This window comes from Cryptotermes secundus, unplaced genomic scaffold (assembly GCF_002891405.2).
Source record: "Cryptotermes secundus unplaced genomic scaffold, Csec_1.0 scaffold271, whole genome shotgun sequence".
Classification (NCBI taxonomy): domain Eukaryota; kingdom Metazoa; phylum Arthropoda; class Insecta; order Blattodea; family Kalotermitidae; genus Cryptotermes; species Cryptotermes secundus.
In genome coordinates this window covers 588,632-600,710 of record NW_019731219.1, presented here as the reverse complement: position 1 = coordinate 600,710, position 12,079 = coordinate 588,632, and the positions used below count along the sequence as shown (strand labels likewise).

Below are 12,079 nucleotides of genomic sequence, written 5' to 3'. Positions count from 1 at the left end.
CCATTTTGGGTGACCAGGCCCATCCCATGGTGCAAATTTTGTTCCCCAATGGTGATGTCATTTACCAAGACGACAATGCCCATGTTCACACAGCTCACATCGTCCAGGACTGGTTTTCTGAGCACGAAGATGATGTGTCACGTCTGCCATGGCCCCCACAATTGTCAGATATCAATATTATTGAGCCTTCGTGGTCTGTTTTGGAGAGCAATATGCGTGCGTGCTATCCACCTCCATCATCGTTAACAGAACTTGCCAATGTTTTGAAGGAAGAATGGTACAAGATTCCCTTGCAAATCACACAGGTCCTCTATTTATCCATTCCAAGGAGACTGCAAGCAGTTCTGCAAGCCAGAGGTTGTCCTACACCATATTAGTCACGTTAATGTTTTTTGTTGGGTGTTTCCATATTTTTGTCCATCCCCTGTACTACCACTGTATATCATCCAATATTTCAAATACTTTCATTGTAAACCTCAAGGCTCTGATGCATATGGCTACACTGAATTGTGTACAGGTTGCACACAATAAAAGCAATGACAAGTTTAACGGTATATTTTTCACTCATATGTGTCTCTTTACCTGACAATAAACCAATTTCATTAGGATGAAGCAGATTCCACTAGCCCTGTTATAAATCAAATTGGGGGGGGGGGCTAATATTATTGTAAGCAATACATCACTGAACTCTGAGATTTTGTAACCCAAATCTATACAGGACTTAACACTTTCCACATCTGGCTGTGAATACTGTATTTTGGTAAGATCCTAAGTTCATCAAGGTAACTGCATCTTCATACTTATGAACTGAAGAGAAGGTTGATGGTAGCATAGTTTCTACATATTATATATTGTCTGAGAGACAACTGGGTACAACCAATGAAAATAATTGTTTGGTATCCCTGTAAACTTTGCAGGTATTACAATAGCAAGGCTAATATAATAAATTGATACACGTTTCTGTACAACTGCTTGTACAAGATATGTCAATATGCCAAAGTACTCTGGCCCTGCAACATGGATGTGGCCCACCACATGAAAATGCCAAATCTTAAGTCAATACATATTTATGCAACATCAAATGCCTTTGTACCATAATAAACAGCAAAGATATCTGACACCGAAAAAAAATACTATTAGCTTCTCATGGAACTACTACTCACATTTTCTACAGTGTTCCATTTTTAATCTTTAAATGTAAAACTGACAAAATCTGTGACTGTGGAAACAGTGGCATGATAAATCACACTTTATATCCCCCCCCCCCCAAAAAAAATAATTTTATGGTGACATAAAATAAAATACAAATACAGTTTAACTGCATACAAGCAGAGGCCTATGGACTTGCCAGTAAAATTTTTGAGCTCTGGTACAAGAGGTTATACTCGTACATCGAATTCTTGCATGTTCCATACCAGTTTTCTAGGCACATATTTATCTGGAATTGCTAGCTGCATACCTCAGTAGTTTCAAGCCAAATACAAAACAAACTAGATAATGTGTTGCAAAGGGTTGTACCACCCCTGTAGTTTTAGGAATCCTGAGTCTGATGTCTGGGGTCATGCCTTCTACTAAAATCTATAGCGTGTCAAAAGGTTGACCTGCTTCCACTTAAAAATGTTATATCTACCCCTTGCCATTTTCATAAATCAGTGGAGTCCTGGAGTATTTCGTTTGGGACCTATCCTTCAACTCATGCGGGTTAACTTGATATTCGTGAGGGGTTCATGTCTCGAGACACTGGGCTGCAACCTTAGTTTAGATTAGTTTTTAAGAACAAGAGAAAAGTTGAAGGGTGCATTTTTGTCTGGGTTGTTGCTAGGAGAAGGTTGGCCAGACTTACATTTGCCAGTGCTTCTATGTAATATACACACAGTTCAATAAATCCTCTATATTCTGTAGTGAGTATTTGCTCTTTGTGGTTGGAATACACGCTCAGGCAGCCAACTGACAATCATCATCACTGAATTATTATGCTACTGCTGGTCAACATTACAACGCTCACAGCCAAAAAGGAAGGACACATCACAAGATACAGTACACAAAAAATATAGGAAAAACGACTCCCATAGTGGAAGAACCATACAATATTGAATTAAGATGCATAAGATGAATAATCTTTACAAGTTTTAGTGTATACAAATTTTATTATAGTTGATGAAGAATGTACAGTTTAATAATTTTATGAAAGACACATGATGGCAAGCAATGCAATAGCTTAGCGTAAATAAAGCACCTGAAGATGGCACAATGTTGCCGAAACATGTAGTGAAGTGACATGTTAAATTGAGTGCACTACAAGACAGCCATTACATACATATCATGGATGAGAATCAGTGCAACAGGATGCTAAAATACAACATTATAAACAAAGGAGTATACTGGATCTGTTTCTTAAAACATTGTCCAGTTGAAAGAAAATGTGCCCAGTTTTGGGGGCGATAAAATGAAATACAATCCAGGGAATGTTTGAAAATCTGCAGAGACAATACAAGAGATATAATTTCAAAGAACATCTTGAACTCAAGTCTGTGTAACAGCATATTTCTATACTGGTGTAAAAATACAATATTTTAGTATACCAGTACTTTATTCAGAGACAAATATAGGTAAAATAACACAGTCCTTCCACTACTATGGCATTTCTTTGTTATTCCAAATATAATAAATAACTCAGTGGATTTCCTGCTGCATTAAATTCTGCTAGATTCTAATCAATGCCTGGCAAATTATTTCTTCTCAACTTTTCAACAGCAATTTCAACTTCAATAAAATCTGGTTCAGCTTATGCTTTTAAATCTGTCCAAGATCATTACCACCACATTTAATAACATTAAACTGTTGTAAAAAACTACAAGTATATCATCATTCTTATCTTTTACAAGTTAAATCTCTGTTGATAACCTGCCTAAAACCAATCTGTCTCTATTCACTATCTAATATTTTTGTACTTACTGTCTATTTTAAGTTTATTACTATTGCTTTTAATGTGTTCCCTTTTTCTTTGTTCCTGAATGTTCTGCTAGCTTCACATCTTATATTGCTTACATTATCTCCATCACAATTTAGTCTGCTTCCAACGACAAAGTTTTGAGCACACTTCATCTAACCATGGAGTATTCTGTTTTAAGTTGTAATAACCTTTATTGATTAAGTTGTGATATCCCCCCTTCTCCTAGCAGTACTGATATTCATATTTTCCTTCAATTTTCGCACGTGGCACAGTTCGTCATCACCATCATCATAAACTTTAAGGTTCAATTGTCTTTCGATCTCAGCTCACTAACTGCCGCATAATTTATCACTTCTTGGGACTGCGCTTTTGCAAATTAAACTTCTGATTTGCTCACATATTTATTGGAAGTCTCTCTCTAACATTTGCAAATATAAGTCAATGGTCAACATCAGAGTCAGCTCCTCTAAATGATCATGTCAATTAATCTTGGGTGCCATCTTATACCTATCAAAATATTTTCAACCCGATTGTATGTCTTCCGAGGTCCAAGTGTATCAGTTATGTAATGATACGGGGAACACTATATTCTTCTGTAGCAGATTTTCTGAAGTGGTGACATTTAGTCTTCTAACACCATTATCATATCTACTTTATCTGAAACTGTGATTTCAAATACTTTGTTTAAAAGTATCTTCTCTCCTATAATGTTGCACATATATGTACTTATAAAATTTTGATGTAGTATGTGGAAATTGCTCAAACACACATTCTTATTCCTTGTGAAAGATATTCTTTGTATAACTTTTACACGTAGTCAAGGCATTACCATTCAGAACAATGTCACACCAATGACCTCTTGCTATAGGGTCTTTCTGAATAGATGCTCCAGTTTCAATTGCACATAATTAACTAACTAAAATTTAAGCATCAGTGTATTTTGTGTCTTGGGAGAATGTGCTGTCCTAGTGTGACTGCTGATTGTTATATCCATGTCCTCCAAGAATTTCATCCTTTCTAAAAGGAACAGGTGTCAATTTTGGAGAAATATTTTTTCAACAGGATGGGGCCCAGTCACACATTGTGAATGTAGTGTTGAATATGTTTAATGAGCATTTTGATAACACAGTCTACTAATTTTCCTGAGCAGTTTGGATACAAGTAGTCATGGCCACCATATGCTTCAGATCTTAACCCATTTGAATATTTATTTTCTGAAAGATACAGTTTACATAAACAATCCACACACAAACACAATCTAAAAATTGAAATGAGGAATTTCTGTGGCACTGATCAGGGTCAATGAAGGCACTCCAGCTGCAGTTGTGTGAAATTTCAGAATACAGCTGCAGATGGCTACAGACACCAATAGTGCATAAACTAAAAATGTGTTTACATGACAATCAATCTCCCAAGACTACTGAACTCAGAGACACAAAATACAGTGATGTTTGCTTTCCAGTCAGGTAATTTTATGTAATTAAAACTGGTGTGTCCTTTCAGAAATACCCTGTATTATACACAACATTATCACTTACAAACTCTATGAGTATTCTCATAATGCAGCACACATTTGTTTAAAACTCTGTACAAGTGGCAATTACCATTTCCTTTCCCACAGTAAAATGTATAAATGTCTTCTCGCTCAATGTCACCCTTGTCTCATTTGACCTCCTCATCACCCACCATATCTGAATTATAGTTTGCCAATTTTCTTGCTGCTAATTTAAATGAACCTGACCTATACACACTCCTGATATTCCAAGCTCAAAATTTCATGTTCTTTTTTGAATTGAATGTCAAGGCAAAGAATCTGTCAAGTCCAAGGCCCTTGTAGTGCAGACATTATTAGATGATAACAAACAGGACACGTCACCCTCACAATGAGAACGTAAGGATGAGATGATACATACACATTATAGCCACTGGTACAGGCAGCATCATATCACATACACACATACAACATGCAGTAAACACCAACTTTATCTTCTTCACAAGTCTTGAATGTGACATAATAAAATGGAGATAAACCAAAAAGTAAGTCACGCAACACAATCAAGTTTTACGCACTTGCATCTAGGAGCCAATTACCTTCATCATAATGTGTTCATAAAATTTCATTATCTCCGGTTCAATGTTGCAGATTCTTACAGCACCACTGCTGGTTTTATTCTCTTGGCCCCTTTCTGATTCGCTGGGCAAACTTTCAATTGTTTTGGCATTGGGTGTGAGCTCTTGATATTCCATCGTGCCATCCAGTTTCGGAGAGTCTTGCGAGGGATTCCATGTACCTTGGCAGAACTGTAGATACTCTCTCCCTTCTTTACATCCATGAGAGCCTGCCAGAGACTTGAGAATGAATAAGAACGTGGGGTTTGGATTCTGAACTGATCTGAGAGAAGATTCGTGTGCACCGGTACTGACAGTCCCATACCTGCAACATGATGCACTTGTCAGCGATGCGCAAATCAAGCTGGTTTAATGTGAGGATAACTGCTGCTTCGTTGACAAAAGGGCAAGGGAACTTTGTCATGTCAAGCCCACTCACCTGTATTCTTCCCACCTACATTACCAGCATGCAGTTTCCCGATAAACAGACTATAGCTATAATGCTGTTTGTACACTGGAACTCTTCACATCCTCTCTTGCTGAGTTGCACATTTACACTAAACAGCATATCACGTAAGTTTCTTAACAAATTTCAACTCATAAGGCATTTTAACCCCTGAACGTTTATCAATAAATTATACTGTATCATATACATTTGCTAAAAATATATTTTCTTTTTCATTTTTATAATCACTAATCTTGGAAAACATGAAATTTAATTTGCTGGCAAATCACACATTCAAAACAACTCTGCTAGCTTGTTTCCTTGAGAAGACTGGAAACTAAAGAACCACAATATATCCAAATTCCTTACTCTCCAATAAATGTATTAAGTGTGCGCACACTGAAGCACACACACACCCACACACATTATTATAATACTGTATCCAAAGCCCATGATAACGAAATTCAAAATGTGTGACTAAACCAGTCAAGTGTAACCTCTGAAAGGTTTTGTAAAATACTCCTTCAGTAAGACTGTACAGAATGAATCACAGCAAGAGCTAGAAGCTTCACCAACTGTTTCCACAGATAGCTGGATATTGCTAGCGCTACTTGTCCCATTCCAGGGATGGTCACTGAACATGTTACATCACATGTATATATAGGAACTGTTTTAGCACTAGTGCAACAGGTACATCAAGAGGTGTAAAAAACACTTTTCTAAGCTCAAGGACACTTCTAGGAATAAAAATAAAAGACAAATCCAGCTCAGAATCTCAGCAAAACTACATGTGGCATTCATGGACATAAGGTTTCATTAATTCTCATATCTCAACACTAAATTGTTATCATATCCTTAAGCCTCAAAACTGTTTTTCTAACCTTTCCACTACCAACCCAAACTGAGTGCCCAAGGAGAATGCCTGCCATGCTCAACATTTATAGTTTCACACCATTTTCTACACACTAGTCACAAATCACTCATATTAAATATTTTGTAAATTTCTCTTTTCTAGTGCCACATAAAACTTGAGAAAACTTGTGAAATGTTAATATCAATATTAGTTAAATACATTCTGGCTTGTCAGTGCCTCAGAACTGTTGAAGTAAGATGGAGTAGCCAGAACATAACAAAATGTAAGATGACTGGAACTTTCACATTAAATTCTAGTCATCTTAAGTATCAAATAATTAACACAAAACACCACAATGAATTCAAGTTATTACTATGTGTATATGTTTACATGTATAAAATTCACATCTGTTCAAATACACTTCACAGGATATCAGGAGTAGAAATGTCAATTTCTGTTCTTTATACACAAATATCTATAAAACATTCGATTGAGATCAAATGCACAAATTCATTATATAAACAACATATACAAAGAGTTGTCTAAAAGGCAAGGTCCAAGAAAATGTAATAAAATAACCTGCTAGAAAATAATAACAAAATGTTTGTTGCAAGCCATGACATCTATTTCTGTTTACTTCAGATATGTTAAGGATACTATCCAATATACTTATTAAAGTAGATGTTTTATACCAGACATTTAAAAATAATCACTTTTAGTTATGAAAATCAATATTGTAATATTGTGACATAATCAAACTGCTTAACTAGAGACTTCATTTATTGCTAATCAATGGCACAGTAAACATGCTGTCACTGCCACTGATAAACACAATAAAGACTCAGCAGTGGAGGACCTGCTTGTGGTGGTGTTTTCTGTAGGGTCTGATCTGAGGTTATATATGGAGCTGCCATCAGCAATTGCAGGCAGGCAAGTATAAGAGGCTTAAAACTGGCGGTGGTCAAGCATACAACCGTTCAAGTGACTAAACTGCCATTATAGTGGAAGCTACTAGAAATAGGGCATAATCTGCTGTACTGAGCCTGGACTGACAGAGGCCCTGTATATATTTAATACATTTATTATCATGTTTAACATGTAAAATGACTTACTACTACAGACAATGACCCTGACAAAAGACAGACCCATTCTCTCATCAGAGAGGGCGCCCCACAATAACAAGAACTAAACTGTCAAACAGTAATAAATATGAATAAGATCTAAAAGTTTGTGACGATGGTAAATTGTTACAATTAATATGTTGTTGAACATTATCCATCATCTTGTCTATTTTTAAAAAAACCATCCTGTTTCTTTTAAAAAACACGTTTTGGAGACTGGATTCTGTCCCCGTCTTCAGGTAAAACCTATGTTGTGTTTTTTAAAAGAAACAGGAGCGTTTTTAAGAACAGACAAGATGATGGATAATGTCCAACAACATATTAATTGTAAGTAATAAATATATGTGGTCATGAGCTCCAGATTGGGCTCGACACCAAGATTGATTGACTGACTGACTCTCAGTCGCAATGTGACTTTGACTTGAATTGCAGGCAGTAATAGTGGACGGCCAGTGAGAGCTAGGGAGAAGTCACTGATGGTTAGTGATGTCACAAGTTCAGTTGAGCGCTGAGAGTTTACAGTTGGGTTAGGTACTTGTCAGATGGTCACCAGCTGTACATAGAGGACACTGGGATCCATTACCAGACAATTGCTTGTGAAGACACAGAAGACTTAGGATGTGCTGTAGTAAACTGTGAAGAGTGTAAATCAGTGAAACTGTTACAGTTACCTGTAGTTACAAGTTAAAAGAGCTTAATAAATCCTATTACCAATCCAAACCTTGTGTCTAGTCACTAACATGCAACAATATATTTGTTTACTTAACTGTTGCAACAACACTATAATCTGGCTGATTCCAGAATATCTAAACAAGTATATACCAGTAAACCTATTGGAAGACACTAGGTTGATCTATTCTGAAGCTGGAACATGACAGGAAGTTTAGTTCCTATAGCTGATGATGATGATGATTATTATTATTATTATTGCTAGTGGGGTGGGACTAAGTCCCTTGTACTGCAGCCACTTCTGGCCTATTGTACCAGTCCCAGATGATAGGTGAGGGTGATTGTGGAGCAATTGGTGGAATGAAGATTGGCAGGGGAAACCGAAGTACTCAAAGAAAAACTGCCCCAGCGCCACTTTGTCCACCACAAATCCCATTTGACCAGACCCGGAATCGAACCTGGGCCGCCGTGGTGGGAAGCCAGCAACTAACCACTTAAGCTATGGTGTGGCCTATGATGATAATTAGGATAATAATGATAATACCGTGTCAAGGAGAGAAATTAATGAACTAATCCTGTGTTGTTATAACATACAAGATTCTATACCAACAGTGAACTCTGTTCTTGAATTTTATCCTGAACCAGCACAAACCAGCCCACATCAAACCCTTTCCTGCAATTCAATTTAATACTATCCTTCAATTTCATTCTCACTATTTCAGGTGATCATTTTCACAAGGGTCTCCTTATAAGAAGTCTGTGTTCCAGGATGTCCATATCTGTGTTATATGTCTAACCACTTACAAATTCCATCTTTAAAATTTATTACATATGAACTCTTCAAGTCAACAAAACAATCTGGTAATTCTTTTTCTTTGTTAGTTGTTCAAGCACAAATTCAGATGGTTAGCAAAGCAGTAATAAAATTGGCTTACATTTAAGACAGTCCTAGTCTAAATCTGGGCTGGTGACCAGCTATCCTGCTCAAGGAAATGCAGGAATAGTGGCATACAAGAGGCCAAAATGTTTTCCTCATTCATCATTCAAAATCATACTTTATGAATAATTAATTCAGAGGATTATGTCAGTGACATTCTTCAGCCCTTTTCTGAGCATTAGGAAAGAAGGGCATACATATTTTATACAAGATGACACTACAGCAGACACAGCTAACTACGTGTTTGAAGACAGGACCAGGAAGTTGGATAATGTGGCTGCAAGTTCCCCAGACTTAATTCCCTGTGATTTTATCTGTGGGAAAATATAAAGTGCATTTAAATAACTGCCACACAATGGAAGATCTCAAGCAGAACATTTATGAAATAATTACATCTATTTAAGCCAGTAACTAAAACTACAGTCAATCAATCTTTTCAAGACACAGGAAGTATGTTTAAGAGCAGAAGAGAGATATTCAAGTTTCCCAGCTGAAGACTCCTTTCTCTCAACTGGCAAGAGCTAATAGGATGATGGTAAAAGTAGGGTGATTTAGCCTTTCAAGAAACACTCTGTACACTGACAGAATTTTCAGGAAAGAATTTCCAGTGATGATTCCAGGCATGGCAGAAACATCGGAATTCATGTCTGAAGCCAGGACCAGGAACTTAACTCAATAAACTAAGGGCAATGACTCTTTTAATCCTCCCCCCCCCACAAGCATTCCAAGGTGTTCCAAAAGAAAATGCAGCATGTGAACAAGTTTAAAATTGGTAATTTTCTGCAGGAAATTCCTAGCAACAGTAGCAGTTTTCTGCGGAATAATTACAGGGCACATTGTGACACATATCCAGTCTTTCACAAATGACAACAGAACCAAATTTATTGTTCACTCCTCTTACATTGCATAAGCATTGAAACTTCTGAACACCTACACCTATCTGGTTCAGAAATGAATCAAATTAATCACTAAATTTTTGCTTATTACTGAACTTCATACATTTGAACTTAACTGATGTGCAACATGATGAACACCAATTACATGGCTCATATTGCCATATAATTTCGCATATCAGTCAATTATATGCTCTAATCACACTGGGAGCACCACCAGTACCCACACCAATCATAAAACCCATCTCATTGTTAAACCTCAATTCTTCCATCAACTTGAACAATCTTTTAATGCCAGAAAATTACATACTGTTAATTTATAGACAAGTGACACTAAACTGCAATTTATAATTGTCAAAATTTTCTTGACACACTTTTTCATACATACAGCCAAGGGATAAATAATATGGCAAATTGCAAAGAGAAAGATTTAGAACTATGTGCTATTCAATTAACTTCAATAAATATGTACATAATATATATTTATAGAACTTCATCATGTTTCTTTTATTTGTTAAAAAATTTAGAAGACTTTTTAAACAAACTGTATAGATATTCGAAAAATATAATATGTGGGGATGTAAACATAAAATATCTTACAAATAATAATTACAAGCAACAGCTAGATTCATTATTGGCCTCATATGCATTATACATATATATACATATAGCACTATTACATTTGCAACCAGGGTTTGTTTTAACTCGTCTACCGCAATAGACAATATCTTTATTAACAAATATAAAAACAAAAATTATACTATTTATCCATGGAAAAATGGATTATCTGACCATGATGGACAGATTATGACAATATATAATGTCACATATAAGGTGGTTAAGGACCAGATACATACTCAGAATAATCAATGAATCCTCTATATCAGACTTTCAAATTAACCTAAGTTATGAGCTATGGGATGATATCTTCATAGACAGTGATGTAGATACAATATTTAATAATTTTTTAAATACCTATCTTTGGATATTTAACTTGTGTTTTCAGATTTCCATAACACAAACTACATATATTAATAAATTGTGGCTAACATCAGGAATCAAGAAATCATGTGTTACTAAAAGAGAACTCTTCATAAAAATGATCCTAGTTTAAAAGCACACTACAAAGAGTATTGTAATATATTAAATAGGGCAATTTCAACAGCAAAAAAGTTGTATTTTAATAAAATTACAGCAACTTCCAATAATAAGGCTAGGGCAACTTGGACAGTCATAAGGAACACAACTGGAAATTATCATGTATCCACTAATGTAGCTTGTTTAAATATAACAGGCAAAAATATCCACAATTATCAAGACATTGTAAACTCATGTAGTAATTTCTTTATAGATGTGGCTAATATCACAGAAAATGGAATAAACAAGGATATGGCAATAGACTAGAGATCTATGGATTATTTACATACTTCCTTTTTGCAACCCTTTCAAAAAATTGTATTAAAAGAAACAAATCATAATGAAATAGAAGAAATAATAAGGTTAACGAAACCTAAATTAGCTTCTGGATATGATGGAATTACAGCCCAGTTAATAAAAGCAAGTGCCCCATTTATATCATCACCATTAGCATATATATCCAACAAAATCTCTGCCTTCAGAAATATTTCCTTCTCGTTTAAAATACCTTGAAATAAAACTTACATATAAAAAAGGTGATAAATCTGAACTATAAGCCAATATCTTTGCTTCCAACCTTTTCAAAAATACTTGAAAAAGTTATATATAAACGGTTCCTTTCTCATTTAAATAAATATAATATATTTGTAAAGCAACAATTTGGTTTTAGGGAAAATCTTTCAACACTAGCTACTTAAAATTTATTAGACAATATTTATATGGTCTTAAATAACAAATGCATAGTGAGTGGAATCTTTTGTGACTTTAAGATGGCTTTTGACTGTGTAAGTCATGACATATTGCTGTCAAAAATGGAGTTTTGTGGAATTACAGGAATTGCACAAAAACTTATGAGATCTTACTTAAGAGGAAGATACCGGAGAGTAATTCTATGTAACAATGGAAATAAGTGTTGTTCCAAATGGAAAGGAATAGAATATGGCATGCCTCAAGACTCCGTA

The 12,079-nt window shown here is 35.5% G+C and overlaps 1 protein-coding gene across 11 annotated transcripts in view; it reads right to left on the bottom strand.

Moving 5' to 3' along the window:
• The window catches only part of LOC111866429 (protein bric-a-brac 2), an 83,775-nt gene that overhangs the window by 12,853 nt on the left and 58,843 nt on the right, over positions 1–12,079 (bottom strand). For 2 of the 11 annotated variants that reach the window (XM_023855384.2, XM_033752254.1), the window contains exon 6: positions 5,187–5,387. The exons of 7 other annotated variants lie outside the window; for them this stretch is intronic. In XM_023855384.2, the coding sequence (XP_023711152.1) occupies positions 5,277–5,387 (111 nt within the window). In that variant the 3' untranslated portion in view covers positions 5,187–5,276. Of the gene's footprint in view, positions 1–2,326; positions 5,388–12,079 lie in introns of those variants that run through there. 2 more of the 11 variants (XR_002843137.2, XM_023855387.2) reach the window with 2 other exon arrangements.